Here is a 20,132-nt window from a genome sequence, read left to right as displayed (position 1 = left end):
GCAATAATGACTTGGAAGCACTCTTACATCTCTTTTACTATTGTGCTTTTTTTTTTTTTTTTTTTTTTTTTTTTTTAACTTCTTTTTGGTATTATCTTTGTAAGCACATTTATGATGGACCAGGTCTTCACATTATCTTAACAGCTAAAGAGAGAATTTGCTTTTATGAAAATAATTCTAACAAGGGTCTTGAATTCATTGTAAAAATCTTTTTAATGCTCGCCAAATTTCATATACATAAATCTAAGTTTTAAAAATTTATTATATAATAAATATTATATTTATAATAACACTAAGAAATTTTGTTTGTTTTTGACATTTTCTACAGAATGTTATTGTATAATATTATATAAAAAAAAATAAATGTGGGGAGCAACCCTCAAAAAAAAAAGAATTAAAAGAAAACATAATAAGATATAAATAAACTGTTATATATATATATATATATATATATTATATATATATATATATATATATATATAAATGTTACATTTATTTTAACAATGTTAAATAGAAAATTGAAACAGAGATAGATGGACATTAACATATATATGCAAAAATAATACGAAAACACTTATTTTTTAATAAATTAATGTAATATTTACATTACATTATATATTCATTTTTGGTATTGACCGGCGCGTCAAGGGTACTATATGGTACGGACACCACCACTATTCCGGGTTCCGTGGTCGAATATTGTACTGTGGATGGACAGGAAACAATATATATATAGGTATATATATTTCATATATATATATATATTCTATATATAGTAGATATTATATATATATTATATAATATCCTATACACACACACACACACACACGCACAGACAGACACTAATGCAGGGTAAAATTACTCTGGTACTATGTAATTAGTGCAGACTCAAAACCCACAGAAGTGGATTAGTTGAGTCAAGTAGTCAGTAAAGGTAAGTGAACAAAACACTCACCACTCTAAAAAGTGCTAGTGTGAAAATAGCATTAGAACCAGGCTAGAGCAACAGCTTGTGTGCTGTCTGTGATGTAACCACCAAGACACCAATCATTGTTTAAAAAGGTGTCACCTTTAGAAAGGTGTGATCGTCTGATACCAAGCCCACGTCCTGTTTTCTTTTTAACAACAGCGTATACTTGTCTGAAACAATACGAAGACAAGAGACAAAGCTTTTTTTTTTATTTAACTCACTGCTACAACCTGCAGCTGTTGTCAGAAAGTCATTCTTTGTCACCCCGAGGAAGGTAACAAACTTATTTTCATTTATTTCTGTAATCTTTGTATTTGGAAATTCAAGATGTATTACTTGTTAGTTTTAGCTTTTTGATCATTTTAAATAAGACATAACTGAATTTAAATGTGGCTTTCATTGCAAATGAATTACCTCTGAGAGAACTTTTTTGTTTTTTAAGTTCAGTATTTAAGCCATGTAACCTTGTTTTATTCATTTTTTGTATTGATTGTTAATGTGTAAATAAGTAGGTTAGTTAATACAAAAATAAGCTCACATGAAGTGCTTTGTTAAAAAAACAAATACATAAACTGTCCCAATTTTACCGACAGTGGTAGTAATATTTATATATCAAGTTATAATTTTATTGTTGGACTAGAAAATCCTGCAAGTCTGTACTAACTTAATCCTGATTGCATAGTACCAAACAGATGATCCAGGTAATTCGGTTAACAGATCTGAACAAGTGATACATTAGAATGAGGACTAACCTTCAGCTATGGGCAAAATCACCCTATAGATTTAACTATTTTGCTTCATAGTCGAATGAAACCTACTGAATAATGTTATGTGACTAAATTACATAGTTTTATACTTAACAGAAAAATCTGATTTGGTACATTGCAAGTTTAGTTTGATTTAGCAGATGATCCACCTGTGATTAACTGAATCTGGTACTCTGCAATCTGCATTGGCAGGTGTACTAACTTTAGTCAAGTGGGCTAAACCTGCTTAATCTACTAGTTATTAAACACATCAAGTGGACTAAATGTGGTATGCTGCAATTGCCTCGCTGGCTCATTTTCTTATGTTTTCTTAAAACATGTGCTGTCTGTGATGTAACCACCAAGACACCAATCATTGTTTAAAAAGGTGTCACTATTTTTAGAATATTATGCTTCATCTTCCACTGATTCTGTTTCTCAGCCGCATCCTGATGTGTTACAGTTAGACGGCTCTGAAAGCTACTGGAATAAACGTGTGTTCATCTTTTAAAAAACCAGGCCTTAACAAACTCTGTTAGTTCCTTGTCAATTTAACTACAGAATCTCAGTGAATTTTTTATCTAAAGATACAATCTTTGTTTAACATGTAGGAGTGACAGGGGCTAGGTGTAATTGGGATACGTTGAAACAAAGCTGATCATTTTATGGTTCGAGTTGCCAAGACAGAAAACCACCGGTAAATTCCAAATAGCAATATCGATGAAACTTTTTCTAGAGCACATTATTAACACATTTCTAATGTAATAAAACTATTAAAATTGAAATGCGTGGTGTTTATTTTGTATGTAGTCTATGGAAATAAGCAGTAACATTGTATGGATATTGGATATAACCTATATTCAGTTGTATTAAAGTTTGTGAAATGGCATGTAGCTTCTACCTTTCTAGTTTATGATATGAGTGCCTTTACATGAGCACTTTTGGTAAGAGAACTACAAGGCGAGAAGACATTGTTATACTGTAAGACAGGACCATGTTTTATTAAAAAAAGACAACACAAAACATAACTGATGCTGTTATGCATGTCTTTAGAATGTATGTACAGCTATGGGCAAAAGTTTAACATCACCCAATAGAATTAACAAATTTTACTTTACAAAGTTGAATGAAATCTGTTTTGTAGTTTTCCATATACTTAACAAAAAAATTGACAAAAATTGAAAAATGTGACATTTCAAAATCTAAAATTAAATACTGTACTACTAATATAGCTTCTGGCTGACTTTTGCAATATCATTTTGTAATTTCCTTGATTACACAATGTTAAATAAAAGATCTAAATTATGTTTATTGTACATATATATATATATATAATATAATATATATATAATATATATATATATATATATATATATATATATATATAAATTATGTAAATCTAGCTGAATCTGATATGGCAGAGTCGGGTCCCAGTGGAGGAATACATCTTTCTTTTCTCTATTTATTTATTTTTTTTAAATTTTAGCTGCAAAAAGCAGCGGAACAATCATAGAAAGCAGATGCTGTAGGTTATAAAAAGCAGACAAAGTCGTTTCAAGCTGTCCTCAGAAGCCGAATTTCCAATTCCAAGGAAGTAGCAAGCTAACTTCCAGCAATAAATTACAGGGGAACTAACAGAAAAACTCGAAGTGAGATCTAATTTACAAAGAATCAATCACGCAACTGGAGAGGTTAGTTATACCTACCTGATTGTGAGAAGCAAAAGAGAACATGATCTCTGCGGCGTGACTACTTATTCCCTTTGTAAGTGAGAAGGAGGATGTCACTCCCTGGGAGGGCCTATCGTCAGCTGTGCATATCTCAAAAGTATTTTTGTTGGTCGTCTTCGAATTGAAAGGAAACTGATAAAAGAAAAACACTGAAAGGTAAACGAATTGGTCATTTCAATGTTTAAAATCATGATAAAAGCATTATTTACATTTTTTCACTGCTGTGGGTAGTTGACTCCAAGGTAAATACCTCAGCTGTTACTAAGGCGGTCAATCCTGAACAGCAATGCTCTCTAACAGGGTTCTATGAAAGTAAAACAAAAAACACGTTGTTCTTGAAAAACCAGTTGTCTGGTTTTGACTATATTAGGGCAGAACTTTCTTTCCCCTCAGCACTGCTATGAGAAAACAGGATACCAATAGTACATGTCTTTTGAAATTATATGGTATCAAATATATAAAATTTATTAATATATATATATATATATATATATATATATATATATATATATATATATATATATAAACAAACAAAGCACTTCTCTCTGGCACAGGAATAGCAGTCTCATTACATCAGCCTGTGTGGGAAAGTTTGGCGTAATTTTAATTAAGCATTACAACATTACCTAACATTAGTCAACATCAACCAATGTAGAAAATATTATCAACTTCAAAACTAAAATCAACAAAGAGACCTTTTAAAGGTAACAGAAGCATTGTCTTAAACACATTCACCTTGAAGAGGTGTGTTGATTATTTTATCAAGTGAATCAGGCAGAATGGTGATAAAAGTTCCAGGCTATGCTGGTGAACAGTTACCAACCAGCACAGCTTGGAGTTGTTAGCCAGTGAGATTACTCAGGTTTTGACAGGTGAGTTTAATTAAGCCTTTCTTTTCTTTTACTTTTCTTTTTTTGATTTCCTCTTTTAGAAAGAAGACACTTAGTAGTAAAAATAACAGTTTATTGGTTGTGAAAGATATGCCTGGTGGCACATGAACAATTGGCAAACAGTTATGCCCAACATAACATGATAACCAACAGATACATAATACATTCACATTACAATTTGGCCCATGGCCTTATCCATCGGAGCTCGCTAGCCGCCCCTATGCTGGCCGAGTTGAGGTGAAGGCAATACAGTGATTAAGAATGGCTTGGCCTCAGGCAGGACTTGGGCCCACCTTCCCCCTAGACAAAGCACACTGCAGGGTAAAGGCAGGGAGGATGAGGAGGACCAAACAAAGAAACAACAGGTGTTTGTGGGCAGAGAGACCTGTTTAACTGGTCAAACTAGTAATGTATGAGATTGATGGGTGGACACAAAGAATTGTGAGGGTCTGGAACCAACTCCCCAGTAATGTTGTTGAAGCTGACACCCTGGGATCCTTCAAGAAGCTACTTGTAAACTTTCTTATGTTCACACAGTTGTTAGAGTTGTTACTTAGGACTACTTTGCTTTTTATAGTGTGTTCAGTTGTTAAAGTTCCTGATTGCACCACTAAATAAGCCTGGTTTCCTCCGTTCTTAACACAGTGCTTAGTTTTCTGTTTGGTACCCCAGCACTGTCATCAGAATCGCTTTGGCGAATATGTTAATGATGGGGCAGGGGCAGGCGCTCTATAACGGGGCAAGGCATGTATTCAAAATACCATTTCAGTGCAGTTTTTTTTTTTTTTTCGTCTACGCCCAATTTAAGCGCCACAGAAGCACCGTTCGCGCTTGCACTGGCAATTTGCGCTTTGATCAGAATACAGCCCTAAGAGTTTTAGTTTATAGACAGTAAGAGTTTAAGATGTTTGTGTTAATGAAATGTTTTTAAAACATACTTTTCATGTATTTTCCTTGAGAAACTATATAAAATAGGTAGTAGATGAAAAAAAAAATGTTATAATGCTTAATTAATCATGGTTGCAATTTTAAGCCAGCTAGACTAGTCCTTCCTTACTTCTCCTCGAACTTCCTTCTGTTAATCAGCCAATGTGGGTGAATTCTTACTCTGAAATTAGCGCAGCGGTGTGTTTGTTTGTTATTTTGTACGTTGATTTAATTTATTTTATATAGACTGAAAAAGGCATACCCGCACATGAAAATAAATAAAACAGAAACTACAGGCAAATGTGTGAGTCTCTGTTGCAAGGTCATTCAGCCTTTCAAAACTACCATTAGAAAGGGCTTTGTAGAATTTGCGCAAGAGTTGACTAATGTGGGTGCTACCTACAGTTAACGATCAGCCAGTAATGTGCTCAAGACGATGCCATTATCTAGCTGAATAGAAAACGAAAGAACTAAGTACTCATATTACTGACGTGCTCAAAGACGTGATTGTGGGTAAGACAGTTGAAATGTGGTCATATGACTATTGCGAAATCCACTATATGACAGTGACTTGTCCTTATGTAAAACCAGTCTTTAAACTTAAAGCCAGAGTCTTTTTCTACAGCCATGTTTCCTTCAGAAGAAGCAAAGGCCGACAGAAAGTGTGAACTTTTAAAGCTGTTGGTAAATACATTTGGATTTGATGCAATTAATCTAAATGAGGTAGGGAGGACTGTCCTCAAGTCATCACCGGTTGACTATTTATTTTAGTTTGGTTTCTGTTAATAGGTAAATAACTCTACCTATCCAGTCTAATTCACCCAAGGCTAACATTATATTTATCACAGATCAGTAAAGAAGATGGACATTCTATGACCTCCTACAGCAGGACTTCTCAAACCCTGTCCTGGGGACCCCCTGTGGCTGCTGGTTTTCATTCCAACCGAGCTCTCAGTTACTTAACTAGACCCTTAATTGAATTGATAATTTGCTTAATTAGACCTTTTTACTTTTATTCAGCTCTTAAACAGTTGCAGTTCAACTTATCAAATATAGCTAACTTGAAATATGCAATTGTTCAAGATCTGAAAACAAGTAAAAAGGTTTACTTATTAAGCAAATTATCAGTTCAATTAAGGGTATAATATAGTTAAGTAATTGAGAGCTCGGTTGGAACAAAAACCAGAAGCAAACTATGGGAAATTGCACGTTCCTTTTCATTAGCGTGTCAACATAATTTTAAAAGGTTTTCAAAACTTGAACATGTTGCTCAATGTGTAGGTATCTGTGTTTAGCTGTACCCGAGAAAATGTAGTGAAAACGAATGCAGTCATATTTAGCTGAAGCTCCTGTTCTTAAAAAAAAAAAAAAAAAAAAAAAAAAGTCGAGTCACTACAATGCAACAACGTCAAGTTCTCTGACGTAAACTCTGCCTCAGGCTACTCGACCACTGCAGCTATATGGTATCGGTTTTTGTTTTTTCACAACGGTGCTAGCACACTGACAAGGTAAGTGACAAACATTTGTTTGCTCTGTACAGTAAATAACAAGCTGCTGTTAAATGCTTTATACTGCAAACATTTATTTACAGTTCTTTAACCTGATGGGGTGGCTAACATGTTTCTCGAGTTGTGAAAAGAAAATCTTCCGACAACAATGGCCGCTTGTAATTCTGAGTTTTTGTTTTATGAGGAGTAAAGTAGGATTATTATTATTATTATTATTATTATTATATGGTTGAACAGGCATATTCTAGATTTACTATACAACTTGGATAACATAATTTTTCAACTTCAGTATATCCCTTTAAAGAAACGTAGCTCTTTAAAGATGGTACATTCTAAATAAATGTATAGAAACAAAACTGTTTAAAGAACTCTACTGAAATATGTTTTGGTAAAACTTTAAATTCTGCCCTGGCTGGAAGCCATTGCGTTTAGCTGGCATGATATCTCGAGCCTAATGTTCGCAAGATTACTCTTGGGTTTAGGGTCCCAACAGTATTTCTATGGACTAGTTTAAAGAGCAGTTGAATTACATTTTCTCAGGGGCCAGTCGTTTTAATAAAAACTCATATAGGATTATGTAAAACACTGAAGACCTAGTATGTTTCAACACAAGAATATGGGCATACATATTATTTTAACATTTTGTGTAGTTTAATTTACTGTGGAAAACTGAATTGAGGTGTAAAGATTTTTGCCTAGTATGTTTTATTTCAAGCCTGTCATCACAGTTGTAATTAGGTTTATATTACAAAGTAATTTTTTTTTTTTAAATCTAAGTATTTGTAAAAGTGTATATAAAAAGTCTTCTGAATTTAGAGTTGAACGGTTTTTCTACAAAATGTGGTTGACAAAGTTGTTTTCTTTCTTTTAGATGGATAAACAGGATTTGTTCATCTTTCTTCTCATCAGTTGTAATTTCATGGTTGTCTCTGGCTATCCAAATGGCTTAGTTACAGCTTCCTGCAGTAGCTTGACACCAGCGCATGGTGGAGCCATTGCTCAGACTCCAGCTGCTCCCTTTAGCGTCACAGCCAGTAAATCCACTTACAGTCCAGGAGATCAAATCACAGGTACGCAATGACCATTCATACCACTGTATACCACCAAATTGTCATCTACCAGGAGCGAACAATCCCAGACCTTGAGCTCTCAAGACCTACAATCAAAATTACTCAATTGAACCAGTTTAACCTCGATCAGTTCATTAGTTCATGACGCATGTAAAACCTGGAGTACTCTGGACCCCCAATACTAGATTTGTGCCTCGTTGCCATGTACTGTATTCAGATTACATTTACAACAGGAGATGAGTGTTTCTTCTAGCCTGATGAATGCCTTTTTTTCCCTCTGAAAGTGACTCTCCAGGCTAAATCTGATACCTTCCAAGGATTCTTGCTGCAAGCTCGGCAGATTGGAGGAGGTGCTGCTGTTGGTTCTTTCATAATCACTGATTCTTCAAACTCTCAGGGTCTAAACTGCAATGGAGCCGTAAGTTTTTCTTTGATTATTTATATATTTATTTATTTTGAAATAGTGTTTATATTGAGGTTTCACCAGTGGTGTCCCCAGGCAGGAATGACATTGAAGAATCCTGTGCAGGGTGTTTTTATTTAAAAATGTACCCAATAATAAATCAGAATTAAATTAGAAGCTTAAGTGTAATTAAGAAGTACACCTTCATGTAAATATGTAAATGCATCTACAGTAGGTGTTAAATGTTCACCATTCGCATTTATGCACGGCTGACTGTTGAATCAAGTTGAAGTACACAGCTCACAGTTGCTGCTGAGGCTTTGCACAGAATCAGTATCCCTCCATTTCTACACATACTTATGAATGGCTGGCTTTGGTGGTGGCTCCCTATATTCCAACAGGATATTTTTCTTTAAATAATTCTCTGCACATTTTGTATAATTTCAGTAATAAATTTCAACCATAAAAACACCTTGCTTGATTAACACCATAATAATAATAATAATATTTGTTGAATAAAACACATGTCCACTCTTGTACAGCTCACATTCACCTGATTACAGCTGTCATATTGCTGTCAAGTCAGAACTGTCACATGACTGATGGCTTCCCCTCTGTCCATATACATATTGAAAAGGAAATCTAATATACTATTTGTATGATTCTAATTTATTATTGGGTAAACTTTTCAATAAAATACCGTATAGTAATGGTGCAATTAGAGTTATATCACTTCTACATTTATATTGTTAGTGTCCAGAATGGAGGAACCATCCTTCTTGTCTGTACAAATGTCACATTTCTAGATGAACATGCAGTGGATGTAGGTCATGTTGATCTACTTATTTGTTATACTGGTAGCTGTAATTTTGTCACAAATACTGATGCATTTGATATTACAGTGCAAACCACTTAAAAGAATAACTGGTTAATTGAATCAACCACATATTGTAATGAAACTGTATTCCCAATATTGTTGCTAATCACTCTTAACCCTAACTGATTAATGTGATTTATGTTCTACTGTAGAATTCTGCTGTCAGTCACACATCTAATTCGGTGAAGTCACTGATTCAAGCCACATGGCGTGCACCCAGTTCTGGCACTGGTAATATTGAATTCAGGTACTGTAGTTTTATTTTTAATGTGTTATAACCCTTATCCATATGGAACAAACATGTAAACGCGCACACAGATATTGTGGTAGAAGTGTGAATGTGCAGTAACCAGTTTGAAGGCTTGTTTTGTCAGTTCCACAACATAGTTGCGTTATATTTTGAAACGTTAAACAAAAAGGCAAAGAAAAACCTAACACCTCACAGAGATCCTATCTGTACAGACTTTGTTTGTTCCCCTAATTAAGGTCAGGATAGGTAAGCTGTTTCCCTGACAAAAAACAACACAAGTTCTGTGTTTATCTGTAGTATCCATAACCTTTTCCTTCACACATTCTACTCAAGTAACTACTGCTTTTTCACCTCTCCTTGCACCACCTCGAGTTGAAACATACAAGGCTATTTATACAACCGGGTATTTAATTAATGAGGTAATGCCAACAATCATTACCTGTAATTAGACAGTTACATTGTTAAACCCACAATTATATTCTTAAACTTTATATATTTTCCCTCGGTAATTTTGTGTGTGTGTATGTATATATATATATATATATATATATATATGTGTATATATATATATATATATATATATATATATATATATGTGTGTGTGTGTGTGTGTGTGTGTGTGTATATATATATATATATATATATATATATATATATATATATATATATATATATATATACACACACACACACACACACACATACATTATTAAACAAGTTATATTATCTTTTTAGTGACACTTGTGGGTGTATGAAACATTTTGGAACCAAGAAAAAGTTCACCCATGTTATTTTAGTGCCAACAATGCAATACAAATAAGTTTCAAAGTTTTAAGTGGCATGACGTTAAATTAATTCTCTTTTTTTTTTTTAGTGCCACCTTTGTTAAATCAAAGTTTATTTTTTGGGTTCAAGTTCGAAGTTCTCAAGTGACCTTCAATATAGCTGCACCTGCAAGTCCTGCACCTACGAGTACATTGTCATTTAATCCAGTAAGTGTGTTTATTTTAATGTTGAATCCATTTACTGTAGGGCAAGGGTGTCTGTTTTTTTTCTGTCTATGTATGGTTCCCTTTGTACAGAGGAGACACAGACAGCTAGCTAGTTAATCTGGCTACCAGGGTCTTCAGGTGATGGCATTGTCTTGTGCACCTGCACTAGATTAGATCTTTGGTTATCATTTTGACACGACTTTAAATGTACACTTGCTGGTGTCATCTGACCTTCACATTGTACTTTTTGTCACTTGCAAGCAAAGATACAAGAATATGCGAATACACTTTTGCTTTTAATTGCTGAAAGCACCAAAGGCCATATTGGAGAGCTTGATTAAACTTGGACTTTGTGCAACGTTATTCCATCTTAATCCTGTAGCCACATTATACCCAACCTCTATGTGCTATGAGTTTTAATGAGTCTGCATGTATAAGCCTTTTTTTCTCGTTTGTTTTATTTTATTTTTTTATTTTTTTACTTTTGAATCTAATAAAGCAATCTGCAGCTGCATTATGAATTAATGTAGGCTCGGTTTCGCGTAACATACAGTTGGTGGCTATACATTCTGGAATGTGAAATGTATATTGACATGTTTTTTTAAACACCCCTCAGACTTCATCCCTGGTATTAATTTCCAGTACTGGCTGTGGCACCAATAAAACCTGCTTCAGCAGTCCTGCAGGATGTGATGCAGCCATGAATGCAGACTGCTACTTCATGTCTTCTGCTTCACCCCAAGGAGGCGGTGATGGTATCCAGTTTGAAATGAGTGGCAAATCCAGTGGTTACATTGCTATTGGATTTTCAGATGACACAAACATGGTAATTCATAAAAATAACACACTTCGAGGTTTCCAGCCCATCATAAGCTCTAAAATCGAGGCGTTTTGTATGTAGAGGTAGCTATTTTAAGTGTAAACAACATGCCTGCTTTGACTTGTCTGATTACAGTACATGTCTCATCCAAATACAATAATTAAACTGTTTATACTTGTTTCACAGCTTTATAGACTATAAAAAAAATAAACAAACTTTAAATTTAATGAGTTAAGCAAGGTGGTTAGGGCTCACTATTTCATACAGATGTGGCTGATTACATAATTGAGTTTAACTAGACTAAGACTAAATATTTACTGCAAAAGTTGGTTGAGCGAGTCCACAACACAGCAATGCATTAAAACATTTGTTTAAAATGTTACTGTAACCCTGAACTGTATTATTTTTAGCTTTTGGTTACTTGCATTATACACCTAGATTCTGATTTGCCTTGTTCAATAGAACGAGTACATTTTGTATGACTGAGAAATCAAAAATCAAACTAGAGCCATTTATAAGTAATTATTACTTTGTCTCCGCAGGGAAACGATGACATTTATATTTGTGGTCGGGATGCTAATGGAAACGTCCAGGTCCAACACGCTTTTTCTACAGGGAAAAGTACACCTACAATTAAACCTCTTGTAATTATCTATTTATATACCGTAAAACTGAGAAATATGTACAATTCCATGACAAACTTTGATCAAGGTTCTTCTTAATGTCATTATTATTTTTCTTTTTAACTTAGGAAAATGTTAACAACATTGCAACTTCTTTCAACAACGGGGTCATCAAATGCTCTTTTATAACAAGAAACAGCATATCAACGCAGCAGAGAGCTGCGGACACCTCTTACTACATATTTCTGGCTAATGGACCTTCAAATGGAGGTGTGTTTTGTTTACAGATAATAACCAAGATTAATCTGATTTTATGGTAACTGGCAGACCTGTAGGTTCGTATCATAAGGGCTTAAGCAGATAAGATGCAACTCTTTACTGGCGACATAGATGCTTAGCTGGTTCTGCTCATGAACTAATTTTAAACTGCTAAATATCTACACTTTTGTGATTTTTAAATTGTTTTGTTTTTATGTTTAATTTATTAAAAAAAAAGCAAAAAAAAAAAAAAAAACATAATTTTTAAAAATAATGTAACAATAAGAACGCCTGATTTAGGGGTAGGTGTATTAAAGGGTTGCATCGGTGACCAGTCAGAAGTGTAGCGTGAAATGTTCAAAACAAACGCGACGCTGTTATCATCACTTTAACGAATGCTTTGCAGCCACAGTTCTTATTTGCTTTTTAGCCTTAAATGAATATGTAGTTCTGGGCGTTCCTGCAGATCAAAATGAGGGATCAAAAATAGTCAGGCAGTTGCGACCTTTACAATTGCATCAGTTTGTTAAGAACTTTTGAAAGCATGTTTTAAACAGCCGCAGTTGTTGCTGGCATTTCCCAGTCTGCTTTTTGTCATGTGTTGCCAGTAGAGCTCAATGTATTTGAGACGAACACCCAAGTACCTAATTTTCATTAGTTGGGGTGTACTTACAAGCCTTGAAAACAAATTTCTAATTTCTGGTTTTGCTAGCATGTTGGAATAGACTGCACACATGTGCCACTAACAACCTCCAGCTCATTGTGAGCATCTGTATAGGACCACGATCTACTGTGTGTTTAATTGTCTTGGCTACTAAGTAGACCAAGTTAAAAATAACAATTAAAATAAAAAAAAAAAAACCCTAAACTCACTTAGTTTCAATGTAAGTCTTTTATTCGCATTGTACACCAATGTGCACAGTGCAGCAGCATGATTTATTTTGTTACAAAATACAAAGTACAAAAAGTGTGCTAGATATTCATTTGATTTTACTACTGTAGTGTATACTGTATAGACCTACTGTACAGATTTATGTTTACATAATGTAATGTGTAGCCTACCCAAAACACATTAGTGTTACTTCAGTGCAATAATTTATTTAAAATACACCAAGAACTGTAAATGTATGTGGGTGTGATTTTATTGTATTGTTTTTAAACCTGACACCCCCTTATGTCAGACAAACCTGTCTGATTTAGCAAGGGACTGCTGTATGATCATCAAAGCTTTTTGGAAGTGATGGTGGGGGCCCCAATATAGAATCTGATGGGATTAAACTGCCTTTCATTTTTTATACATATAACTGTATTAAAATAGGTAAAATGAAGACGTAACAGAATGCATTGTACAGATGACGTTTACATTTAACAAAAACTATGTTATTTTGATTCTTGCACCCTTGCATGTATAGACGTTATCCTTCGGGCACCCTCTGCTGCAGCAAACCACAACATGCTTCTATTTTATTTGAAAAAATGTCACAGAGCTCTCGCTAGGATGACGCAAATAATATTTAAATTAGTATATTGCGGCTCTCTTCATTAACATATTTTTTCTTAGTGCATGCGAAAAAATGTGCACTTTGCGAGTTGTCATAACAAAAAACTGCGGTGTGTTTGCACTGCGACTGGCCCATCTTAGTACACCTGCCCCTTAGTTTTAGAAAACTAGAACTGTATAGCTGAGCAGTGTATTTTAATTTAGTCTGCAAAGCACTGTTGGGTGAACTCTTCTAGATTCAGCAACATTAACATGGAATTAGGAGGCTGTGTGGTCCAGTTGTTAAAGAAAAGGGCTTGTAACTAAAAGGCTCAAATCCCGGCTCACTCACTGTGTGACCCAGAGCAAGTCATTTAACCTCCTTGTGCTCTGTCTTTCGGGTGAGATGACGTAAGTGACTCTGCAGCTGATCCATAGTAAACACATCCTAGTCTCTAAGTTGCCTTGGATAAAGACATATGCTATATAAACAAATAAGAAGTAGAATGAACATTGTTATACAGAGCATTTTGAATATATTGCTATTTCAGGTAGAGAAACCTTAACAATAAAATGGCTCTTTTGCTTCCAATGAAGACACTAAAAAAGACTATGGAAGTTTTCTATTTCAGTCAAAAATGTACCTCATTTTTCTAATGCAGCAAATTGCATGCCCTGCTGTATTGTTGTAACTAACATGGTATGTTTCATTGATCCACAGGGACCATAGAGTACCATCCTTCAAGACCTTTCATTACTGAGAACAAAGTTAATCTTTTAGGTTCCCAGTTAGCAAGTGGCAATGCAAACAGACCTGCTATTATTAAAATACATGGTAAGCATCAGCAATAAGTTGGTTTTAATATGTGAACCAATTCCTGTATGGCTTTACTGTATTTAAGTGTAATAAATAAAGCTTTATTGGGAAATGTATTTCCATCAAATATAAAGTCAAACAACAAAATAAGGGACAAAAATGTAAGGCTGATGAGATATAAGAAAATGTTATCTAAAGTCTTAATTTATTGCACTTTTGAATATAGTGTAGACCCAGTACTAGTTAACTGATCACAGTGGTGCAATGCAATCCTACTTGTCTTTCGAAGTCGGACGAAAGGCATGGCAGTGATTAATCTTAGAGCCTCAGGGACTGATGATGATCTGCATTCTTTTGCCTCCTAGCTCTAGTTTTTTAAACTGTTTGTTTTGCTCAGTAGAACCAGTTTGAAGTATAGTTATGTAATTGACCCCTCTTTCTCTGACAGGTGCTCTTATGCTAATAGCCTGGATGACAACAGGAAGTATTGGAATGATAAGTGCCAGGTATTTTAAGCAAATATCGAAAGGAAAACAAGTTTTTGGAAAAGACATCTGGTTTCAGGTATACAGCGTAAACTTTATTTCACTTATTACCAGTATTATTATTTTATTTCTCTGATACATTGCACATATCATTTTACATTTCTGGATTACACATTACACATTTGCCCACCAGTTGGACAGAACTGTAACTTTACCTGAAAATAAAATTTACAAGGGGAAGATTATGCAAAGATATTTAGTGAGAAATAACTGTTGGAAATGCTGGAATCTATTTTTGTTCCCAGATCAATCTTTTCATTAAAAAAAAAAAAAAAAAAAGCCTATTGTGGGAAAGTAACATGACTTGTTGGGACATTGCACTCCAAAAGTGTGATTCTGCAATGGTGGCTGTCAAAAAAGATACAAGAGCCAGTATGGTTCCAGACTTGAAAGTCACCATTGTGGAAAGACTTATTTGAATTAAAATGGAGCACAAATGTCAAACCTTCAATGGATTCAGGATTTCCTTTGAACATATTCGAATACTATTGACCATTATGTTTCCTCTAGGCCCATGTGTTCCTCATGCTGCTAACTGTAGCTGCAACAATCACTGCTTTTGTGCTTGCCTTTGTATCTGTGAGAGGGTGGAGTGGTGTAAGTGTGAAACATGTTATTTTATCTTACTGTGGCTATACAACACTGAACTATTGCAGGGGTCTCCAACCCTTGTCCTGGCGGGCTGGCGTCCCTCCTGATTTTTGTTCAAACTGTACACTAAATTAATCAGTTGGACCAATTAAACTTCTATTAAGCACTTAATTGGTCCAATTAATTAATATGGGGTACAGTTGGAAGAAATCAGGAGGGACACTGACCCTCCAGGACCAGGGTTGGAGACTCCTGAACTATTGTGTAAACTTTAATCCAGAATACTGTATATCTGTAGGTGGTATTTGTATGATTAATGAAAGATTCGAGTTGCTTCCTGGATATAGCACACATTCGAAATAGTGGAGAATCCAGTATGCAGAAGGAGCTTATTTATGCGTTGTCACCTTTAGCAAAGTGTTGTCTAAAGCTATCACTAAAATTTTTACAAAGCAACAATCACCTTAAATATTTTGCAAAAAGCATTATAAGACTCAGGGTTTGACATTTGGTATGTAAATAGCAGGGTTAGGTGTACAGCAGACCAACTACTTTCTGCTTAATATGTGTGATTTTCGTTTTGTAACCCTATCCTTTATCATTACAGGGAGCTCATCCTGTTATAGGGTGTATAGTGATGGGTCTAGCCTTGATCCAGCCATTTATAGCTGTCTTTCGCTGTGCTCCAGACAGTAAAAGGTTAGTGTGGCATGTGAACATTATGAAAACAGTAGCTTTCTGTAAAGTGCCAGCCCATTTCAGGATGATGCTATTACATTCCATATAACAAATTATATTGTAAAGTGCTCAAATTAAAAATTGCATATATAAACATAGCCCAGACTGCATTGAATTGAACCCTTCGTTTTTCTTAATTGCCACTCTTTTGTGTGTTTATTGTGATGGTGGTTCCAGTATCAGCATGAATAACCCTGTTATAAAGTACAGTTATTACTATGTGTGCATGAAACACATTTTTATTTTGACTTTTAGGAGGATTGTCTTCAATCTCGTGCATGCTATAAATGCTTTGGTGATCAAAGTTCTTGCAGGTTGGTATTTGATTACTGTTGTGATTGTAGTGAGGGTTACCCAGTGCAGCTAGCTGCCTCCCAGTAATTCCTGGAATCAATGATGAAACCAACCAGGAATGGAAGCAGCATACTTAACCCAAGCCAAACATTAAAGTGTCATGCCATCCACAACATGGAATTGAATCTCATAAACCATGAGTTTAATATTATTAGATCAAAGGTTATTGACACATTGCTACTTTTTATGATCATAAAGTTAAAATAAATACTAGATGTTTTTTGGATTACAAATTAACAGCAGACTGTACTTTAATCAACAGGTTGATAAAGTATTATGTAATGTATTTGCACCTTAACCCAAAGGTGTGTGTGTGTGGTATGTTATTTGCAGTATATTTTCCATATATTCACAGCAATGGACACATCGCATTAGGCTTACACCTGTGCACACTTCCGCATTCTGTTAATGTTCCTGCATTCTCTTCTATTACAGTGGTCTCAATATTTCTTGGCCTGCAGCTGCTTGATAACTCTCCAAATCAGTGGCTGCCTAAAGTTATGGGAGGTTTCGTTGGATGGGAATTCCTTATTTATCTCGTACTAGATTTCAATCTCTTTTTAAAAAAGGAAGGTAAGAATCAAGGCACACTTCATTATGAAATAAAAATAAATACTGTATATAAGTGTGCACATTTATTAGAACACCCCATTGCTCTGTAGTTTTGATTTGTTGTGCATATGAAATTGAAAATCTTAGAAAATTGTCAAAATAGGCAAATTAGTGATTGTGTAATATAATTGATGGCACATGCAACTCATTTAAAACAATAGAAAAGGAACACATAGGCACAAATAGTAAAATGCATGAATCTTTTTAGTTGTTTAAGATGCCTAATTAAAGCACAAAGTGGTCTAACATTTTCACACACAAGTGCCTATTGTTTCTATAGCACTGATTACTGACCGAAAATTCTAATTCTCACAAGCTGAGTTTTTCATGCAGGTCAATATAAAGGATATAGGTGTTGAGGTGTTATAAATGTGCACACTACCGTAGATTTACATTTCAATGAAGAACAATCTGATTGATACAAGTGTTTCCATTTTGTTTTTCAGAAATATATGAAAATGTAATTCAGGTAAATTTTTTTTTTTTTTTTTTTTTTTTTTTTTAAAAACCTCTATTTGTGAAGATTGAGAATTGGCAAAAGCGCGAGTTAATGAATGGAAACCAGTCGTTATGATGTCCTAGAAGCGTGTAGTTGTAAAAACCCAAACAAAAAAATAATCTCTACACATCTTCATACAAACACCAGTTTATTTTTTTGAATATTACATTAGCAGTGATTCACACTTTATATAAATCCTTTATTTTTAGCTATATCGTAACACTTTTTTTTTTTTTGTTTTAGAATCCACCTGAACCAGTCGTGCTGCTTATTTACATTATTGGAAACTTGATGTTTTTGATAGCTCTTCTGGTTGGAATTGGTCAAACATAAAGCGGACCCAAACGAATGGAATGCTCAAACATTGTACTGTGGGAGAAATAGAGGCAGTTGGCAGTTATACTCTAATTATATTATTTTCCTGCTCCTTCCTGAACTCTCCATAAGGTATATAATGTTGGATGTGTATATATTTTGATTGAATATAAAGTACATGTTTATGTACAGCATAAGAATGTTTGACAAAACACCTTCTATAGCACTAGCTATCATAGAGCTAGGGATTCTTTAGGGAAGACATTCCACACTGTCCACACTCTTTAGGAAAATGCAATGAATCTCCTCCTAGTGGCTGATCAGTTAATACAGACATCAGCATACAACACAGTTACCTCTAGACTGCAGAGTTTGCACTTTAGTTGAATGGTAAGCCTTTCTCTTTGAAGCATATGGTTTGCGGTTCGCATCCAGTCCTTGTTTTTCCATTCAATGTCCAAAGTATATTATGGAATTTTGTTGTGAATCTTCTTTCTTGCACCTTTCTGCATTTTTTTTTTAAGTTGTGTATTTTAAAAAAATGAACTAGTCACCTTAATTTAAAAAAAAAAAAAAAAAAAAAAAAAAAAAAAAATGAATGCAGCCATCGGTCATAGGGGAACATTCAGGCCCAGATTTATAAAAGGATTGTGCCTGTTTTACGACCACAATAGTACAAACAGGCAATACTTGATTTGCGGGGGCAATGTCTCTGCGCTTTAGGCCTTGATGCATATGTAATTCTGTATACGCATATATAATTCTGGGGCGTTTCTGAACAAAACCGCTAAAATTGGGAGGGGATTTTGCAAATGAGGTCTATTAAATATCCTGTCTAATTTCTTAAAGCTGCCGGTAATTGCAGGCCTCGTATTTGCGTGATTATTTTAAGAACTCTGAAAAGCAGTCGTTAATTTGCCACAGTCAGACAGTGGGCTATATAAATGGCAGTGTGATGTGGGAGAGTTGCCTGCAGCAAGGAGACATCGTAAAGAAACATTTAATAACATTTTGCAAAAAGCTCATTTTTTTAACCCTTCTGATCAAGTTAGTTTGTAAATTGCGGTTTATAATACCTGTATTGTTTTGCAAACTCCAATTTCCAATACATGTTTTTTAGCTTGCATGACAAAAAAAGAAAGTCTGAAAATGGAGAATATAGAATCCATGTAAAAAAAAAAAAAAAAAAAAAAAAAGGTTCTTAGAAGCACCTTCAAAGGTCTCCCCACAGTGGCAAAGCAAGGTTCTAACGAGAGCTTTTACTTATTAGAATGTAGGCATTATTAAAAGAACGGTGGAGGAGATTTAGAAAAGAGAGAACGATTATTCTATTCAAAATAAGTTAAACTAATATGCGAAGTAACTGAATGATGTGTTGTAATGTATAAGCAACCTAGACTACAAACTCTAAAGTGGTACATTTGTTTATTAAGAAGCCACTGCACATTCCATATGTTATTTCTTTGTCCTGGTGATGTATTTTGGGCTTGTAAGACATCTTCATGGGTTACAAGTACTGCTTGTACCAAAATCTCCAATTCCATATTGGTAAATGTTAGTTTTCGCTTCCGAGCATCCTCATCACCATGGCTAGTACGAGGCTGAGGTCTTTGTGTGCCATTCATTTTCTTTTGGAATGTGTAGCCTACACACGCAGGGTTGACCCAAACCCGCTATATTGTGAGAGGTGTGTAATTCTCCACTGCTAATTGCAGTGAGGGGCATTTAAATTGTTTAATTGCGGAATCACCTGCTTCACCTAATTAGCCTTATAAAATAGGTCGTTATTTTGCGGACGTACTGAACACACACATTACGTGGCTTTTTGCTGTCAGTTTTTCCCCTTTATAAATGTGAGCCTTAGTGCGCACGCAGTCTCTGTCGGTTAGGTTTACAAAAAAGGATAACTATATTTTTACTCTCTTCTTTTTTTGTAGAGATGTTTAGCGAATTCACAAAATGATAAACACATGCTTAAATCAGCCAAACCATTGTGGGACCTACGCTTTATCATAGTGGTTTGAATGTTGCTTTCAGATTGGGATACATAAAGCTTTAAAACTGGACACAAAAGACTAAATACAAGGTTTCTGAAAAATATAGCGTTACACATCCCC

General features: G+C 34.7%; 1 protein-coding gene across 4 annotated transcripts; it reads left to right on the top strand.

Annotated features, from left to right (window-relative positions):
- The first annotated feature begins 1,107 nt into the window (after positions 1-1,107).
- Positions 1,108-18,784, top strand: LOC121331118 (putative ferric-chelate reductase 1). 4 transcript variants are annotated; one of them, XM_041278325.1, is made up of 16 exons: positions 1,108-1,244; positions 7,643-7,841; positions 8,126-8,259; positions 9,274-9,368; positions 10,246-10,363; positions 10,980-11,189; positions 11,726-11,827; positions 11,935-12,076; positions 14,266-14,379; positions 14,810-14,925; positions 15,417-15,503; positions 16,105-16,196; positions 16,491-16,549; positions 17,025-17,162; positions 17,648-17,670; positions 17,944-18,784. In XM_041278325.1, the coding sequence occupies exons 2-16, from the start codon at positions 7,643-7,645 to the stop codon at positions 18,031-18,033; spliced, it is 1,719 nt and encodes a 572-aa protein (XP_041134259.1). In that variant the 5' UTR covers positions 1,108-1,244; the 3' UTR covers positions 18,034-18,784. The 4 variants fall into 4 exon arrangements, with proteins under 4 accessions (XP_041134259.1, XP_041134257.1, XP_041134258.1 ...); XM_041278323.1 differs by lacking the exon at positions 1,108-1,244 and adding an exon at positions 5,789-5,986; XM_041278324.1 differs by lacking the exon at positions 1,108-1,244 and adding an exon at positions 5,792-5,947.
- The last annotated feature ends 1,348 nt before the right edge of the window (positions 18,785-20,132 follow it).

This window comes from Polyodon spathula, chromosome 18, assembly GCF_017654505.1.
Source record: "Polyodon spathula isolate WHYD16114869_AA chromosome 18, ASM1765450v1, whole genome shotgun sequence".
Classification (NCBI taxonomy): domain Eukaryota; kingdom Metazoa; phylum Chordata; class Actinopteri; order Acipenseriformes; family Polyodontidae; genus Polyodon; species Polyodon spathula.
Note: the sequence above shows the minus strand (reverse complement) of the source record. Positions and strands in the feature narration are given on the sequence as shown.

Bases quoted from the DNA above. Each gene is read 5' to 3' on its own strand.
- LOC121331118 (XM_041278323.1), top strand. From the start codon at position 5,891: ATGTTTCCTTCAGAAGAAGCAAAGGCCGACAGAAAGTGTGAACTTTTA. The intron at 5,987-7,642 runs GTAGGGAGGACT...TCTTTCTTTTAG, and splicing joins ATGCAATTAATCTAAATGAG to ATGGATAAACAGGATTTGTT. The intron at 11,828-11,934 runs GTAATTATCTAT...TTTTTAACTTAG, and splicing joins CACCTACAATTAAACCTCTT to GAAAATGTTAACAACATTGC.